At 41.8% G+C, this 19,151-nt stretch overlaps 1 protein-coding gene across 10 annotated transcripts in view; it reads right to left on the bottom strand.

Moving 5' to 3' along the window:
• Positions 1-19,151, bottom strand: part of ANKRD44 (ankyrin repeat domain 44) — a 356,403-nt gene that overhangs the window by 39,108 nt on the left and 298,144 nt on the right. For all 10 annotated transcript variants that reach the window (XM_089330137.1, XM_051849306.3, XM_089330134.1 and 7 more), the window contains one exon: positions 1,400-1,471. In XM_089330137.1, the coding sequence (XP_089186263.1) occupies positions 1,400-1,471 (72 nt within the window). The remainder of the gene's footprint in view (positions 1-1,399; positions 1,472-19,151) is intronic.

The raw sequence follows: 19,151 nt of genomic DNA, 5'->3' as shown, positions 1-19,151 counted from the left end.
AATGCACTTCCACTTTGGACACCCCATGAAGAGTCTGAGGGTCATCACTCTGACCTGCTGCATTTCCCTTCCCTTGCTGGGATGTGGGAAGGAAGGCTCACTGGTGAAAGCACTCCTGCCCTCCTACCCAGATCTCACCCAGCACAAGAATGAAGCCAACCACCTCCCCCAGGATCCTGCTTGCAAGTCTGGTCAGAAAGCACAACTGCTATTCTGCATCTTACTCTCACAAGTCTGTGCTTAAATGCCCCGCGAGTTTTCACATGTAGTGCCAGAACATGTGGTACCTGATTATCTGGAGGTTTTACACGTTTCACTTTAACTCTCATAAACTGAAGTTTTCTTTGAATTCTAAAGACTTAAAATTCATAACAGTAACTTATAGGACACTGAGGTCAGGACTTATTTACATGATCTCTTTTCCTTCTTAAGGTTGTATTTTATTTATTTGAAAGGCAGAGTGAAAGTAAGAGTGAGAGTGAGTGAGAGAGAGAGAGAGAGATCTTCCATCTGCTGGTTCACTCCCCCAAATGGCTGCAAAGTCAGGGCAGCATCAGGCTAAAGCCAGGAACAGGAACTGGTCTCCTATGACGGTGGTAGTGGCGCAGGCACTTGCGCTATCTTCCACTGCCTTTCCACATGCATTAATAGGCAGCTGGATTGAAAGCAGAACAGCCAGGACTGTTCTGATGTGGGATGCCAGTGTTGTAGGCAGTGGCTTAACCTGCTGCATCATAACGCCAGCCCCATTATCTTTCATCAGCCCTCATTTTGCAGATGAGGAAACTAAGGTTCAAGACAGGGCAAGGAGAGTCCAGTGTGTAGTGCAGTAGGTTAAGCTGCTGCCTGTGATGCCTATCCCATACAGGCACCACTTCGAGCCCCAGCTGCTCCACTTCCAGTCCAGCTCCCTGCTGATGCACCTGGGAAAGCAGTGGAAGTTAACACAAGTCCTTGGGCCCCCACACCCAGGTGGGAGACTGGATGGAGTTCCAGGCTCCTGGTTTCAGCCTGGCCCAGTCCTGGCCGTTGTGGCCATTTAGGGAGTGAACCAGCGAATGGAAGATAGCTCGCTCTCGCTCTCTCTCTCTCTCTCTCTCTCTCTCCTTGTCTCTCTCTGTAACTCTGCCTAATAAATAAATAAACGAATGAATGAATGAATGAATGAATAAATAAATCTTAACAAAATCAGACAAGGAAAGTAAAGTGTGTAAGGTTATCCGCAGGTGAAGCTGGGGTTGGAAAGAGAGGCAGTGTTTCTCTCTGCAGCCTGTGCCTTTGACCTTGTACTACTTTCATTATCACTCATTACTGCCTTACTGTGCTTAAGAACAGCCTAGTTTTATGAATATTTACATTCTATTTGTCACAAGCGAAGGGGCAATAGCATCTCACTTACTGCTAAGTGGAGCGGACTCTTGGTAGCACCGGAATCTGATTCCTCAAAACCACTGTTGGTTCTTTCCAAAAGCTGTGGAGATAAAAAGAAAAAAACAAGAGTTTTTAAGTCTATTTTACTCATTTTTCTTCCCTGAAAGTTGAAGTTTGTAAAGAGGAAAGCACAATTTAAGCCCTACATGTGGAAAACACTATTTTCATTTTAAAAACCTATTGAAATGCCAATGTCTGCAGAAAATAAGCCCAGAAACACATTTCCTAAAATGTTTAATACTTAGGTCCCGAAGTCCTTTCTAGTCAATATAGGTAGAACAAAATGCTATAATGTCAGGATTCTTTGGCAGCTCAAATTACAATATGAAAATTACTATCCAAAAAAACACACAATTTCAAGTTTGCAAATAATACAAGTATTCATATTAGAACAATGAGATGTTTCTTATTAGTGTGAATAAAATTTGGAACTTAACCTAGGACATGTTAGAATAATGAGAATAAATTTAATTTTAACTTCAAAGTAAATAACTTTAAAACCAATCCCTCTTCCATGGTTGAAACAAGAGTAGCCTTAAATGCTTGCTAAGGCTAAAAAACAGCTGTTCTTTGCTTTGTTTTGCAACATTATCACCTGCAAGACTTCCTGGAATTGACAGTGTGTACCAACTCCAAATCCTGTCCTAAAATGAACTTTGAATCAAAGGAACACACAATCATTTCCCCCACCATCACAAACATGCTGAACAGGGACAGAACGACCACGTTTCTGTTCATAGCTGCACATTAGGCATGGTTCCAGATGATCTGTTATGGAGTAAGATTTCCTGTACCCGTCCTATGACCATTCTCACGCTTTCCTCCTCTCCTTCACCAAATATTCGTTGAGTGCCATCTATGTACATGACCCTGGGTTAGGCACCAGGATTCAAGTGGGCAGTTACAGTTGATGTGGCCACTGATCTGACCGAGCATAGAGGCTACTGGGGAATTTGCAGATGTTAATAAGTGATGAAATCCTAAGGCATGAGATAGGGTGGAGAAGTACAAGATGATATGGAAACACAAAGAGGTAGCTTACATAAACCAGGAGTCAGAGAAGAATCCTGTCCAGAATAAGTCTAGCCTGAGACCTGGATGGCGGGAAGAAGCCAGGCAAAGAGAAAAGAAGACTTCTAGGCAGAAGGAAGAGCCCAAGAAGCTCCTCACACAGGTAGGCTTGAGGGAGAAATGAGGAGCAATGAGGCTAGAAATGAACATGAACCACAGATTAGGTATAGGGTGGTCGTTAATTATTGGCCAAGCCTGGACACTTCTGAGAGTGCTCTTGGACAACAGCTGTGAACCAGGACAGCATTCAGTACAACCACTCAGAATCACTGAAGGGCTTTAAGCAGGGAGGAGGCATGATCGTGATTAAATGCTTGGGTTTCATAAAAATCATTCTACTGGTGGTGTGAACAGTGACCTCCAGTGGTACCGAAATGGGGACTCCAACCTAGAGGCAAGAAAATCAGTTGGGATATTTCAACTATGGGATTTACGAACTGTGAATTAACAAGTTGGTGAGCACCAACGGCAGCCAGAACTCCAAAAGAAGTAATGAAAATAGAAGGATGTGAGTGTATGCAAGAGTTTCGTTCACTCCTTTATTGATTAATTCAGTGATTACTTACTGAGAACTGCACTGGGCACATGAAACTATGCACATGGAACATAATGTCTAGAAGGTGTCATGCACACAATTTATCGACAACACCGAAGGAAGCGGGAAAAGTACAGTGAGGGATGACATCCAGTTTTCTTGCTTTGGTAACAGAGTGGAAGGCAATTATTTCTTTAAGAAAAGAAAAGAAGTAAGGTTCAGGAGGAGAAAGCAGCATTGAATTTGGCTTGAGGTGCTTGTGGGACATTTGTGGGGAGATGTCTATAATGGATGTAAGGTGTAAGGTCTGGGGTAAAGTTATAGGCTCGACAGTCATCAGCAATGGCTGATACACAAGCTCCCACCGTGGGTGAGACAGCTCATGGAGGGCAGAGAAAGAGGTTTAGGACATAAACCTCAGGAATCCCAATATCAGAAGGTTTGGAAAAGGAAGAGAGTCTGCAAGGGAACTAAGGAGTAAACAGAGGGGCAGATGGTAAATCAGGAGAGGGAGATGACGACGACGATGACTCGGATAACAGTGACAAAGATGACAGTGACCACAGTAGTGATGGCAGCAATGATGACCATGATGGTGAAGTGGTGGTGACAAATGACAGTGATGAAGATTCTCACTAACAGTGGAAAGCTACTAAGTATTTACCAAGAGCCAAATGTTCTACCAAGGGCCTTATATGGATCATATCAGTCAATCTTAAGTCATCCAGTAACTCACTTCCTTAAAAGGCAAAAGATTTATACAATCTGAAGAGAAACCAGAGTATAGTGGCTTCCTTAAGTTGACACAGTCAATAGAGGATGGATCAGGGGACCGAATCCAGGTCTAACTCAAAATCCATGCTCTTTAACATGCATGATAATGTCTTCCAATCAATTGATAAGCTGAAAATTTCCCCTGATATTTTACAAAAAGGAGTAGGAAGGGGGAAAGGAAACAGTCAGTGTGTGGGTGGGTGGGGGGTGTGTGTGTTCGTTTTGAGTAAGCGGGTCTGTAACTCCACAATTTTCTTTAATCTTGGAGATTTTCCTTTATGTTTCCCTACGAGTAGAATTATTCATCTTAGTATATAGCTACTGCTGGGGACATTAATTGGAATCTCGTTCCTTTAAACATGTTCTTCCTTTAGTGATTCTTCTTTATTCACTAAGAAGACAATGTGAAAGAGTGGAGAGAAAAGCAATTTGCAAGTCACTCAAAACTGGCCTTTATGATCGGAACAAACTTTTCTTTCTAATTTAAGATTTGGTCCTAAACATACCAAGTCCGAGGGATAAGGCAGCTATTCAGGACTGCTCAGATACTGGGTTCTGCAAAAACATCTCAGGAGAGGCATGCGAGGGCCAGAGAGTACCAGACAGCTCACACCAAGACTCATTACACAAACTCATTTATCAGTTTGTGGTCTATAAATATTACTGGAAGATAACACAGAGATCAACCTCAATCCATTTGTCAAAATCAGAAATGGAATGGCTCCTTTAAAACACAGAGCAAGAATGCATGCCAACGAATCATCATCATAAAAAGCAACGAGTTCTGGTTGGCGCCGCGGCTCGATAGGCTAATCCTCCGCCTTGCGGCGCCAGCACACCGGGGTCTAGTCCCGGTCGGGGCGCCGGATTCTGTCCCGGTTGCCCCTCTTCCAGGCCAGCTCTCTGCTGTGGCCAGGGAGTGCAGTGGAGGATGGCCCAGGTGCTTGGGCCCTGCACCCCATGGGAGACCAGGATAAGTACCAGGCTCCTGCCATCGGATCAGCGCAGTGCACCGGCCGCAGTGCGCCGGCCGTGGCGGCCATTGGAGGGTGAACAAACAGCAAAGGAAGACCTTTCTCTCTCTCACTGTCCACTCTGCCTGTCAAAAAAAAAAAAAAAAAAAAAAAGGCAACGAGTTCTGCATATATAGCTTGCAGTTATAAGTCAGAGAATACAGTTATATATGTCTAGCATAAACTAAACTAGTTAGAACTACATCTTAAGAAAACACCTGGGGGCTGGCATTGTGGCATAGTGGGTAAAGTTGCCTCCTGCAATACAGGCTTCCCATATAAGGGCTGGTTCTTTTTATTTTTTTTAATAAAGATTTATTTATTTGAAAGTCAAAGTTACACAGAGAGAGGAGAGGCAGAGAGAGAGAGGTCTTCCATCCAATGGTTCACTCCCCAATTGGCCACAAAGGCCAGAACTGCGCTGATCTGAAGCCAGGAGCTTCTTCCAGGTCTCCCACGCTGGTGCAGGGGGCCAAGGGCTTGGGCCATGTTCTATTGCTTTCCCAGGCCATAGCAGGGAGCTGAATGGGAAGTGGAGCAGCTGGGACTAGAATTGGCGTCCAGATGGGATGCTGGCGCTTCAGGCCAGGGCGTTAACCCACTGTGCCACAGCACTGGCCCCAGGGCTGGTTCTTGTCCCAGCTGCTCCACTTCCAATCCTGCTCTCAGCTTAAGGCCTGGGAAAGCAGCAGAGGATGGCCCAAGTACCTGAGTCCCTGCCACCCATGTGGGAGACCTGGATGAAGCTCTTGGCTCCCGGCTTTGGCTGGCCTGGTGCTGGCCATTGCAGCATCTGGAGGAGTGAACCAGCAAGTGGAAGATCGATCGATCTCTTTCTCTCTGAAACTCTTTCTAAATAAATAAATAAATAAATCCTTTTTAAAATAGAAAAAAGCACTCAATGAACATATCCTCATATTTATCTTCAACATTTACATAATCCATGCACTCACATGCCAGTTTTCACACCGAACTACACTGAAATTGGATGGCCCTATACAGTGTGTCACCATAGACTACTGATACAATAAAACCTGTACTCATTCCAAGGATTGACTCAGTCCTCTGCCAAAAAAAAAAACCAAAAACAAAAACAAAACAAAACAAAACAAAACAAAACAAAACAAAAAAACATACACACACACACACAAAAACTATCAAAATGGCTATCTTAATAATTTTTTAACTTTTATTTAATGAATATAAATTTTCAAAGTACAGCTTATGGATTACAATGGCTTCCCCCCCATAATGTCCCTCCCACCTGCAACCCTCCCCTTTTCCACTCCCTCTCCCCTTCCATTCACATCAAGATTCATTTTTGATGCTCTTTATATACAGAAGATCAGTTTAGCATACATTAAGTAAAGATTTCAACAGTTTGCTCCCACACAGAAACATAAAGTGAAAAATACTGTTTGAGTACTAGTTATAGCATTAAATCTCAATGTACAGCACACTAAGGACAAAGATCCTACATGAGGAGTAAGTGCACAGTGACTCCTGTTGTTGACTTAACAAATTGACACTCTTGTTTATGGCATCAGTAATCACCCTAGGCTCTTGTCATGAGTTGCCAAGGCTATGGAAGCCCCCTGAGTTCACCGACTCTGATCATATTTAGACAAGGCCATGGTCAAAGTGGAAGTTCTCTCCTCCCTTCAGAGAAAGGTACCTCCTTCTTTGATGACCCATTCTTTCCACTGGGATCTCACTCACGGAGATCTTTCATTTACTTTTTTTTTTTTTTTCCCCATTGTGTCTTGGCTTTCCATGCCTGAAATACTCTCATGGGCTTTTCAGCCAGATCCACATGCCTTAAGGGCTGATTTTGAGGCCAGAGTGCTGTTTAGGACATCTGCCATTCTATGGGTCTGCTGTGTATCTTGCTTCCCATGTTGATCGTTCTCTCCCTTTTTGATTCTATCAGCTAGTATTTGCAGACACTATTCTTGTTTATGTGATCCCTTTGGTTCTTAGTCCTATCATTATGATCAACTGTGAACAGTAATTGATCACTGGGACTAGTGAGATGGCATTGGTACATGCCACCTTGATGGGATTGAATTGGAGTCCCCTGGTATGTTTCTAACTCTACCGTTTGGGGTAAGTCAGCTTGAGCATGTCCCAAATTGCACATCTCTTCCCTCTCTTATTCCCACTCTTATATTTAACATGGATCACTTTTCAGTTAAGTTTCAGCACTTAAGAATAATTGTGTATTGATTACAGTATTCAACAAAAAGTATTAAGTAGAACAAACAAACAAAAAAATACTAAGAGGGATAACATATTAAGTTGCTCATCAACAGTCAGGGTGAGGGCTGATCAAGTCACCGTTTCTCATAGTGTTCATTTCACTTCAACAGGTTTCCTTTTTGGTGCTCAGTTAGTTGTCACCTATCAGGGAGAACAAGTGGTATTTGTCCCTTTGGGATTGGCTTATTTCACTCAGCATAATGTTTTCCAAATTCCTAACAGGGATCACTTTTCAGTTAAAATTTAAACACCTAAAAATAATTGTGTGTTAATTACAGAGTTCAACCAATGGTACTAGAACAAAAAAAAAAATACTAAAATGGATAAAGTATCACATTGTACATCAACCATCAGGACAAGTTTCCCAAAGGGGAAACTTGTTGAAGTGAAATGGACACTATGAGAAACAGTGACTTGATCTTAATAAAATTTTTAAGAAGTAACTAATATTATTCCTTATCAACTCCAAAATCCACACACTGTTTCCTTTCTCAACTGATCAATCATTTATGAAGCTTCTATTTACAGTCTAGTGATATTTGACCCTACTTCTTGCCATATAACTTTGTCCTACCATCACGCATTTGCCAAGACTCTGTTTGGGTGCAAAAATCAGAAGTGGGATTAAAGCGACTTCCCACTGTCAAGTGAAGATGGACCCCTGAAGTGGGGATGAAGAGAAAGGACCAGAGCAAATTCACTTTTCTTTTTCTCTGTTTTTAAAAAAAATATGAGGGGAAGAAGAAGGAGAGAGAGAGACAGACAGAGAGACAGAGGTCTCACATCAGCTGGTTCACTCCCCAAATGCCTACTATGGCCAGGGCTGGGACAGGTTGAAGCTGGGAGTTGGGAACTCAATCTAGATCTCCCACATAGGGAACAGGGACCCAAGCACTTGAGCCATCACCTGCACTCCAAGGGTACACATAAGCAGTAAGCTACAATGGAAATGGAGTCAGGACTTGAACTCATGCACTTAGATATGGGATTTGGGTGTCCCAGTGGGCATCTATCTGCTATGCCAAATGCCCACCCTTTAAGCTGACTTCAGTGATTTTCTTCATAAAACACAAACTCTCTGGTTCACCCAGGGAAGTGTGGGTGTGGAGATGGTGGTTGGGATGTGTGAAAGATATTTTTTAGCCAGAGAGGGTTACTGTGTTTGAGATTATAACCATTTCTGGGGTATTTTTAAGTCTGGAGAAATTTCCACAGGATTGGAGGGCTCACACAAGAAATGTCTCAGTGTCTTGGATTTAAGGCAGTGAATGCAATAGCTAAATTTAAGCCTTTTCTACAAGGACTCTGTGACAAATTCAAGAAGAAACAGAACTCAACAGTAAGTTGACCGGCCTTGGGGTTAACCAAACAGTAACCTTATCATGGAAATGTGGATGGGGAACACATAAATATTACACTTGAACTGGAAACTCAGGCTTTATAAATAGGAGATTATGACTGGCTACTTGTAAACATGGCTGGAAAAAAATGTGGGGGTCCCAAGAGGCTTCAAGGGGAGTCTAAAGCAGCCCCAAATGTGGTACTGGAGAAACAGAATGTGGGCATGGCTCTGACTACAGCACAAGAGCTTAGCCACTGTCTGTGAGGCTGCCCTCTCTCCTGCTGCTCCTTTTACAACTCATCTCCATAAAAGGCAGACAGAAGGAGAAAATCAGCCCAGAAACAACCACGGGGACTCCATGAAGGACAGCCGGAAGAGAGGTTCAACCATGGATTTCTCCATTGTTCTGCAGTGAGATCTGAGAGACTGTCTGTTACGTCTTCAAGTCTGTGAAGGGGTCCCAGCCCCTGGAAAGCTGGCACTTCTCTCTCAGACCTTACTTCACATTGCACTCATCTGTGCTTACTGACATTAATTGCAGGCCACCTTGCAGCCACTCCTGAGTCAGTGCGCCGCTCACACTCATCAAGCTGCAACCTGGCCCTCCTTGGTGCAAAAGAGGCGAACAGGTCTACAGAGGCCTCAGACCACCCAGCTTGGCAACACCCTGCATCAGAGGAATACAGGGACCTGGTTAGAACTTGAGGTATCCTACCGGTCCCCAGTCAGTCTCAATCAAAGTGTCCAGCAAGCCGGACCTCAGTGGACCCCAGGTCATTCTGCACATCCACGAATACTCTGAGCTAATCAGCCCCTAATCTACTTTCATTTCTGTTACCCTCCACTCTCACCCCAATTCTACAAGGGACCATTAACTGTACTCTGTGTAAGTTAAGGTCTATGCAACTTTAAAAGACAATAACACAGAACAGGGAAGGTGCTACTGAGCTCAGCTAGAGTAAGCTGCCATCTCTTTTTGGGAGCAGATGTTGAATCTGCTTATCTCCTTCCCTCGAGTGTGTATTCAGTTCCTGGTGACTTCCTTGCCAATCCAATTAAAAGGAAGAGAGTCTGTAGTATGTGTAAGGATAGGCTAATGAAACCCACTGCGAAGATAAAGCCAAATGCAATATGCAAAATGACCAGTACTCCAAACCATCTTGCAATCACCATAAAAATGTTCATATACTTTGACCCAATATACTTTGACCCATATACTTTGACTCCATCCTGAGAAAGTATTAAGTCCAAAGCCATTTAATAGTGAAACAGCATAAACATAAACTATAAAACATCTAAGTTATGGTTGATCTAATAATTTAATACTACTTAGCCATTAAAGTATTTACCAAGAGTTTTAATACAATTGGGAAAAGATAATTTTATAAAAGACATTTTATGGAAAAAATCAGTGTACAAAATTGCATACTAAATGTCTATAGTTATATAAACTCAACTATATACTCAGTTGTTTCTATATATAAATACAATAAAAATATGTAGAGAAGAAAACTTGAAGCAAATGCACCAAAAGGTTAATAACGATTGTTTAGGGGCTGGTGCTGTGGCATAGCAGGTAAAGCCACCACCTGCAGTGCTGGTATCCCATATGGCTGCCAGTTCAAGTCCCGGCTGCTCTACTTCTGATCTAGCTCTCTGCTATGGCCTGGGAAAGCAGTAGAGGATGGCCCAAGTCCTTGCACCCTGCACCCATGTAGGAGACCTGGAAGAAGCTCCTGGCTCCTGGCTTTAGGTTGGTACAGCTCTGGCTGTTGTGGCTATCTGGGAAGTGAATCAATGGATAGAAGACCTCTCTCTTTCTCTGCCTCTCTGTAACTCTGCCTTTCAAATAAATAAATAAATCTTTTTTAAAAAATAATAATTGTAATGGCAGACATCCTAAACAGTACTCTGGCCTCAGAATCAGCCCTTAAAGCATTCGGATATGGCTGAAGAGCCCATGAGAGTATTTTAGGCATGGAAAGCCAAGACACTCTGGCAAAAAAAAAACCCACCACCTAAATGAAAGATCTCTGCAAGTGAGATCCCAGTAGAAAGAACAGGCCACCAAAGAAGGAGGTACCTTTCTCTGAAGGGAGGAGAGAACTTCCACTTTCACTATGACCTTGTCTAAATAAGATCGAAGTCGGCAAACTCAAAAGGCTTCCATAGCCTTGGAAACTCATGACTAGAGCTTAGGGAGATTTCTGATGCCATAAACAAGACTGTCAAATTGTTAAGTCAACAATAGGAGTCACTGTGTACTTACTCCTCATGTGGGATCTCTGTCCTTAATGTGTTGTCCAATGTGAATTAATGCTATAACTAGTACTGAAACAGTATTTTACACTTTATGTTCTGTGTGTGTGCAAACTGATGAAATCTTTACTTAATATATACTAAATCAATCTTCTGTATATAAAGATAATTGAAAATGAATCTTGATGTGAATGGAATGGGAGAGGGAGCGGGAGATGGGAGGGGTGCGGGTGGGAGGGAAGTTATGGGTGGGAAAAGCCACTGTAATCCATAAACTGTACTTTGGAAATTTATTTTTACTAAATAAAAGTTAAAAAAAATAATGATTGTTCAGGGGTAGTGGAACTATGGGTGCTTTGATTTACACATATTCTAAACTTTCTACAACAAATAAACATTAACAAAGAATAAGATATTTTAGTATTTAAAACTCAGATGGTTGAACTAGATTATTTCCAAGTCCTTTTAGCAATAGTCTTTATCATAGCTAATCAAAATGCAAGGGGTCAACATTTCCATCACTAGAATGTTTTTACTATGGCAGTAATAACTTTCTGGCCAATATTATTATTGGTTGAATACACTCCTTCAAAGCCATTAAACTGCAAATTCCTTAGAGGAAGGTACTATCTATACTACATAGCAAGCATTCAATAAATGTTTATTGAATTGAAATGAAATTTGATGAAAGAATGAGAGAGCATTAGTGGAATTAATTAGGGTGAAAAACCAACTTTGCTTGTTTGCTTTGACATTGTAGAATTATCAAAAATGTTGTGGGTATGTTTCACTTTCGATGTATTTTCCCCCTATTAAAAAACAAGTTGAATAACAAAGTTATTGCTACGTTTAAGCAATCAAGAGGGGCTGGTTTTTAGCCTAGTGATTAAAACACCAGAGTGCTTGGGTTCCATTCCTTGCTAAAGTTCCCAATTTCAGCTTCCTGAGAGTGCACACCACAGGAGGAACAGTGATGGTTCAAGTAAATATGTCCTTGCCACACCCTTGCAACCCAAGTGGAAGACCTGAATTGAGTTCTCAGCTCTTGGCCCTGGCCAACTCCAGCTGTTATATATGTAAGGGAGTGAACCATTGGATTGGAGCTCCAATACTCTCTTTATCTTGAATAAAAAAAATTAAAAACCAAGCAGAGGTAAGAAGCATGAATAAGCAGAGCACAGATATTTTTAGGTGATGGTAAGACTCCGTATGATACTATAATGAGGGATAAATGTCATTATGTATTTGTCCAAACTTACAGAATGTGCAACCCCAAGAATGAACCTTATGTAAACTATGGACCTTAGTGGATAATCAAGTATCAGTGTAGGTTCATTAAGTGTAACTAGTTTACACTCTGTTGGGGGATGCTGATAATAAGGGATACTATGCATGATATGGGAAATCTCTATACTTTCTTCCAAATTTTCCTGTGAACCTAAAAATACTCTTAAAAAATAAAGTTTTATTTTAAATAAGGATGACAATGACAACAAAACTGCTCAATCTGCAAAACAAATAAACCTGGCCTTTTGTAGAACATGGTCTTGAAAATGAAAAATACCCTAGGGAAGTATGTCTTCCTAAACTATAATGTCAGGTTAGTGCTACATCACAAGTTACCATGAGGTGACCTTCTTGTCTTTTAAGTATCAGACATCCTAAGGAAATAAAGAAGACTGATAGTAAATCACATTTTTATATGACTGATGGTCCAATATTAGAAGAATATTAAGACACCATGTTTTCTGGTTGTAAATATCTAAATAAGTCCAGATATGGCTTGGTAATATGTGTTTGAAATATCAAGTCACAGTGATTCTTTGATCATGCCATACATGTTCCATATGAGAAAGAATATTAACTCATATGAAATCAGTCAGAGTGAGCATTGCGGCACAGCAGGTTAAGTTGTTGCTTGGTACATCCCATATTGGAGTGTCTGGTGCTAGTCCCAGCTACTCTGCTTCTGATCCAGCTTCCGGTCAATGTGCATCCTGGGAGGCAGTGGGTGGTATCTCAAGTACTTGAGTCCCTGCTACCCATTTCGGAGATATGGATGGAGTTCCAGGTTCCTGGCTTTGGCCTGGCCCCAGATATTATGGACATTTGGGGATGGAAGACTGATCTCTCCATCTCTTTTCTCCTCTCTCTGTTGCTTGGCCTTTCAAACAGTAAAAATTAATAAATACATTTAAAAAGAAATGTTAGTTTCTTTAGTGATAAGGCATCATGGTTACCAAAAACATAAGGAATGACCCAAGGCTGAAAGTTCAAATTCAATTTTTCCCAAGTAAGGTGAAAATATAAAATCACTATATCTGGGGCAGCTGTTTGGCACAGTGGTTAAGGCACTACCTAGGATGCCCGTGTCCCACACTGCAGAGTGCATGGGTTCAAATGCTGGCCTTGGTTCCCAATTCTAGCTTCCTGCTATTGTGTATCTGCGATTGAAGTGTGATGTCTCAGGTGGTTGAGTCCCTGCTACCAATGTGGATCCAGCTTGAGTCCCTGGCTCCTAGCTTCGACCTGGCCTAGCCCCAATTGTTGTAGGTATTTGAGGAGTGAAGCAGTAAATGGGAGCTTTGTCTGTCTCTGCCCATCCAATAAATTAAAAATAAATAAAAATTTAAAAACATTACTATATGAGGGTTAAGAATCAGAAGATATAATTCACCTTTATATAAAAACATTCTCTTTGGTGCCATAGTTTCCCATAACTGAATTTGCTTTTATTCTTCTGTGTGGGGGCAAGCCAAGTGAGGGAAGGAATGTTTATGTCTTAGAGCCAAGATGGAAAAGATAGAATGCTGGAAAAGGTGCCAGAGAAAATTTCTGATGAAACACAAATAGGCTGCAGCCACCACCAAATTCCAGAAGCACTAACCTCAAACCCAAAGTGAGTGCCTTGGTTGCTGATGCCTGCAAAATAGATCTTGTGGGCACTCTTAATGCTTCCACTCAGGGTATGATTATGGGTACTATAAGCCCATTTGGACTTAGAAATAACCATCGCAAAAAAATTTCAGTACAACTAAAGGTTGTTGTAAGGGAATGAGCCTAAACCATACCTACTCACATCCAGAATTTTGCAGAGTATTTCAAAAGTCCAGGTTGTTATGTCACTCTTTTTTTTTTTTAAATTATGTAAATAAGGTAAACAAAGGGATACTTGGTTCCCTTGGTTTTCTTTTACTTGATTTTTCTCTTTGGACTGCTGTATTAGGTGGGTGGGTGGGTGGGTGCTGGTGGCGGTAGTGGGGTGTGTGTGTGTGCATGCACACGCACACACGTGTACCTGAGAGAGAGGTAGGGGAAGGAAGGAGACAGAAGGGCAGGGGAGAGCAAGACAAAAGCAAAAGGCGTATGCTAATCAGTCATACATGGGTAATGTGATTTAGGACTCAGAGTTAAAAGGAGTAAATATGAACAAGTACTTCATTCCTTATTGCAAAGAAGGATGATAACAAACATGGCAAAGGATAACTCTGTGTCCTTTCAAGAGCATTATTTTTTTTAAAGATCTATTTATTTATTTATTTGACAGAAAGAGTTACAGACAGTGAGAGAGAGAGACAGAGAGAAAGGTCCTCCCTCCATTGGTTCACTCTCTAAATGGCCGCAATGGCCGGAACTTCACCGATCCGAAGCCAGGAGCCAGGAGCCTCCTCTGGGTCTCACCTGCAGGTGCAGGGGCCCACGCATGTGGGCTATCCTCCACTGCTATCTATCCCAGGCCACAGCAAAGAGCTGGACTGGAAGAGGAGCAACCAGGACTAGAACCTGAGCCCGTATAGGATGCCTGCGCCACAGGCGGAGGATTAACCTAGTACGCTATGGCGCCAGCCCCCTTTCAAGAGCATTATTAAACAGACCCACTCATGGATTAATTTTTTAGTATACTGTTCATTAAGGGCTCATTCTCTGTGAATTATATGTTAACTTGTAAATTTATTTCCAGCAGAGAAGCAAATTATTTCTGTCTGGTAAAAAAAGAAAACTGCAGAGGTTGTAGCTTACTGTCTTTTAGAAAAGCCAGTTTGGCGTGTAACCGTCCAATCTTAGTCCTCAGGAAGCACTCACACACTCCTTGGATATACCGTAGTGTTTTACTGGTTCTCCCATGACTTCCTGAGACGTAAAAGAACATCCTTAAATTCAGTTCCTCTTCTCTTCGTATGAATCATGTTTTTAATTCTTTTGGAAAAGTGTACCCTGATACCACCCATGAGCTCTAATCCTAACACATGCCCTCCAAAGTCATAACATCCTTTGGAAATGCCTCTAACAGTCTCCTCCCTTTATATTGTTTCCATGAACTCTGCACGGGGATACTGAGAGAACTTATGGAGGTGCCTTTCCCTCTCTCCAAAGTAGCCTGCTGAACCAGAGACATTCCATTCAAGATCAGCAAGTCAGGCCCACTGCATTTCCAATAAACTTCTCTTGTGCTCTGATACTGAGAAATAGTCGGCTTCCCTCGCCTCTCTATCTGGAGGGCCATGGTAATGGTCAGGACAAGTTCAAGATGGCTGCCCTCTCCTGGTCCCTCTCAGTTTGCTCTGCAGCAGCCCAGATCTCCTCCTTCCAGGCAGCTGTTTCCCTCTGGGCACCCCCTACAGGCCTGGGCTCAAGCCACCTGATGGCCTTATGGTCAGCACCTGCTCATCTCTTGTCCCTGGAGCTGACAGGAAGTTTCCCTGTCTCAACCTGGCCCCTCTTGCTTCTCCATTCTGCCTCAGAGTTCTTCTTTCATTCAGCACATTGCAGTGGGAACGCACAGCCTACTTAGAACACTCAAGCAGAACTGCAGGGAACCTGACCCCTACCAGACACCTACAAGGGCTGGCTTACATCTCAGCTCACCTGCAGTCCGACAGGGAGAACCCTCTCTCCTCCTCTGTCTTATCTGTCTTCAAAAACACAGCCCACCTCAAAAGAAAATGAGTACATGACAAAGAATTGATCATGTTCAACAGAAAGCAGAACCATACTAACCCAGTCAAAGCGGAACAAAATAATTCAAAGGACCGTTTCTTTCAAAGTTCCTAACACTGCATTTCACTGAATCTCGTTTTCATTAATGTAAGACGACTAATATGTGGAAGCTAGCTTATGGGCACATAAATGAGAAAAACGTAAGAAAGATGCTTCTAGAATTTAAGATGACAAAGATATGTAAACCATAACAGGGCTTGATCTTCTTTCAAGGTCATGAAATGACAATACTCCAAAGGCTAATTTCTGCGTTATGATTTTACATCAATTTTGTCAGGGGACTTTCCACTGTGGGCCCACCTTTGCCACACACTCTACCCCCAAAATTATCTCTCTCCTTAAATGAAGGGACTGCTGGCAACCAGCTCATAGGCCTGCATTTTGGCAAATCTGGCCTTCCTGGATTCTGTTTATTTTTAAAATGTTTTTTCTCTCTCCATTTGATTCCCATCTACTTTCCTCTCTCCCTTATTTATTTCCATCTACTTGGAAAGTAGCATGACAGCAAGAGCACATGCACAGGAGAAGGATCTTCCATCTACCTGGTCACTCCTTCAACGCCCTCAACGGTCACAGTTGGGCCAGGCCGAGACAAAGAGCCAGGAACTTAGGTCTCTCACACGAGTGGCAGAGACCCACGTACTTGAACCACGATCTGCTGCCTCCCAGGGTGTGTTAGCAGGAAGCTGGATCAGAAGCAGAGCATCTAGGACCAAAACCAGACTCTCACATAGAAGTGGATGACCCAAGCAATGGCTTAACCTGCTGAACTCACCAACACTCACCAATGTATTCTATGAGGTGTTAGACCACACCTTAATCCTGAAAATATATACTGCTTCCTTCCAGAGAAGCCAACGTTTTTGTGAGGGAAGAAAAGACTTGATCTGTTAGATTCACTCTATTTCTATTCTTTCCAATTTTATCTGTCTGTGCCGTACCTCTCCCCTCCACTATGGAAAAACAAAACAAAACAAATTCTTAAAAAATCCTCTCCAGCCTCCAGGACATGAATGTAAATAACTCCCAGGCTCCTGGGATTGGATACACAGGCTGCTTCCTACCTCTACAATAAGAATATAATTTGCTGTCAAAAACCAGAAAGCCTCTGGATAACACATGAATTTTAATGAGTTTTAAAATCAGGTCCCAGCCTATTTAATCTTTTTCAGTCTCCCAAACTCAGCTAAGGAGTGCAAACTTTTCAGGCATCCAGCAATCCAGTAAGATAGGTTTGGCTGATGGCAAGAAAGAAGCATCCTTAATAGCCAGTGCCCATCACATATAATAAACTACAGTTCATGAATTTGGGCCACCAGAGCTCTTGCAGAAATTTGAAATGTCGATGCCTCTTTTCCCATCTGTTGTTTGTCTTTTGTGTCTAGCTGTTAATTAGCTGTTTGAACAGAAGGTGTAAGAGGAGCATATTTAATTTAGTAGAGTACATCACAAAGGTTTTCAAAATTCTCACACTAATCAATCTCACTGCTTGCTGATAGCATTAATAAGTGGTTTAAGAAGAGAAGAGAAACAATTAATTGAAATTAAGTTTTCCTATTATCCTTGGGATTATTCTACTACCTCTGCCATACTAATGAAAGAAAATCGAAAATGTAGCTAGATTCTCTATCATTCAGAGGAGCAATGAAGAAAAAAAGAAGAAAAAGAAGAGCAATGAACAGAAATCTACACACTTGTACTTTCCTTGTTGTTCTCAATTAGCTCTCAGAATCTGCTCTGGTTTTCACATGCCTTTACTCAGAAAGTCATGTTTTAAAAAATGCTTTGTGCATATGCTATAGAAAAATCAAATGTGGACAAAATGATGCTCTTAATTTTTTAAAATGTGAGACTTCAAATATGTCACATGTCCATTTAAAACAGAAGCAGCAAGATTGCTGGCTTGACAAAGGGACACCAAGCTGCCTTCATGTGCTGTACAATCGTGCAATTGTCAGACTGGACCCTGTGTCTTTCCTTTCAGGATTCACACTGCATCACAGATTCTTCAACTTAGTGTGTGGATGAGTTAGGGACACATTTGAAACTAAAAACACTAATTTCACTTTTGATTACCGAATTCATAAAGTAGATCACTGAAACTTACAAAATCTAGTGCCCAAATTCATTATAGTAGAAATGCAATTTCAGTTTTGGTTTATTTTTAAAGTCAAGGGATCAGTGACCAAAAAATGAAAATAAAGCAAGCACAATTTTGGTTTGGTTTGGTTTGTTTTCTATTGATGTGCTTTGTAGACACAATTCTAAGAACAGAATGATATTCCCTTCCTTCAGCTCCTCTTTCCACCTTCCTTCCTTCTCCCTTTAAGAAAGCAATTGTGAAAGGACAACATCACAGGTTACAAGATATTTAATTTTTCTTATTATCTTAGAATGTTACTTAAAAAATAAGAATGGCAACAAACATAATTTCAGGATACCTCTCCATGTGCTATCACAGTAGAAAGATAGTGCATAGAATTTCTCTTGAAATAGGCAATCATTCCAAAAATGCCTAAATGGTTAATAAAACAGTAAGTGCTGAACTACACACTGATTCCTTGCAGCTTCCAATAGAACATTCCATTTTAAAGCCTAGTCCTTAGTGAATGTCTTTCTCAGGATGGCGCTTTGCATTTATTTATGATAATGAATTTTTAAACATACACCAGAGAAGTGACATGATCCTGATAAACGCCCTTTTGATTCCAACAGCACCCCAAAGCACAGACTGAGATCTCACCTGCTTCGGTAACAGGAAAGCAGGCCATCAATCTGGAAACAGTCTATACATACAAACATCTAGCTGAGCCGTAAAATAGCGATAAAAAGTAAGTTTTCTGCCTAAGCAAAATAAATAAATATGGTTCAATTTCAGCATTTATTCACTGGAACAGTTGGATAACATTTTCAGGGAAAGCACTAGAGTAGAAAAAAAACTAACTCAAAAATATTCAATTTAAATATTAATGGTAGGGGCCGGTGCTTTGGCATAGCGGGTAAAGCCACCGCCTACAGGACCAGGATCCCACGTGGGCACTAGTTTGAATCCCAGCTGCTCCACTTCCGACCCAGCTCTCTGCTATAGTCTGGGAAAGCAGAGGAGGATGGCCCAAGTCCTTGGGCCCCTGCACCCATGTGGGAGACCTGGAAGAAGCTCCTGACTCCTGGCTTCAGATAGGCCCAGCTCTGGCCGTTGCAGCCAATTGGGGAGTGAACCATGGGATGGAAGCCCTCACTGTCTTTCTCTTTCTCTCTCTCTCTCTCTGCCTCTGCCTCTCTGTAACTCTACCTTTCAAATAAGTAAATAAATCTTAATAAATAAATAAATATCAATGGTATTTTTTTACTAAAATGACAAAAGAATTATCAAAGGTTCTGAGGATTTTATAGACCCACAGCATGAACCATCACGTGGATCCCTCCCTCCCTCCTTTATCTCTCTCTCACTTCTCCACGTAGGCAGCAG

Source organism: Oryctolagus cuniculus, chromosome 3 (genome assembly GCF_051225735.1).
Source record: "Oryctolagus cuniculus isolate XC-2025 breed Fujian yellow rabbit chromosome 3, ASM5122573v1, whole genome shotgun sequence".
NCBI classification, from domain to species: Eukaryota; Metazoa; Chordata; class Mammalia; order Lagomorpha; family Leporidae; genus Oryctolagus; species Oryctolagus cuniculus.
The sequence above is the reverse complement of the archived record's forward strand: the minus strand, read 5'-3'. Positions and strand labels throughout refer to the sequence as shown.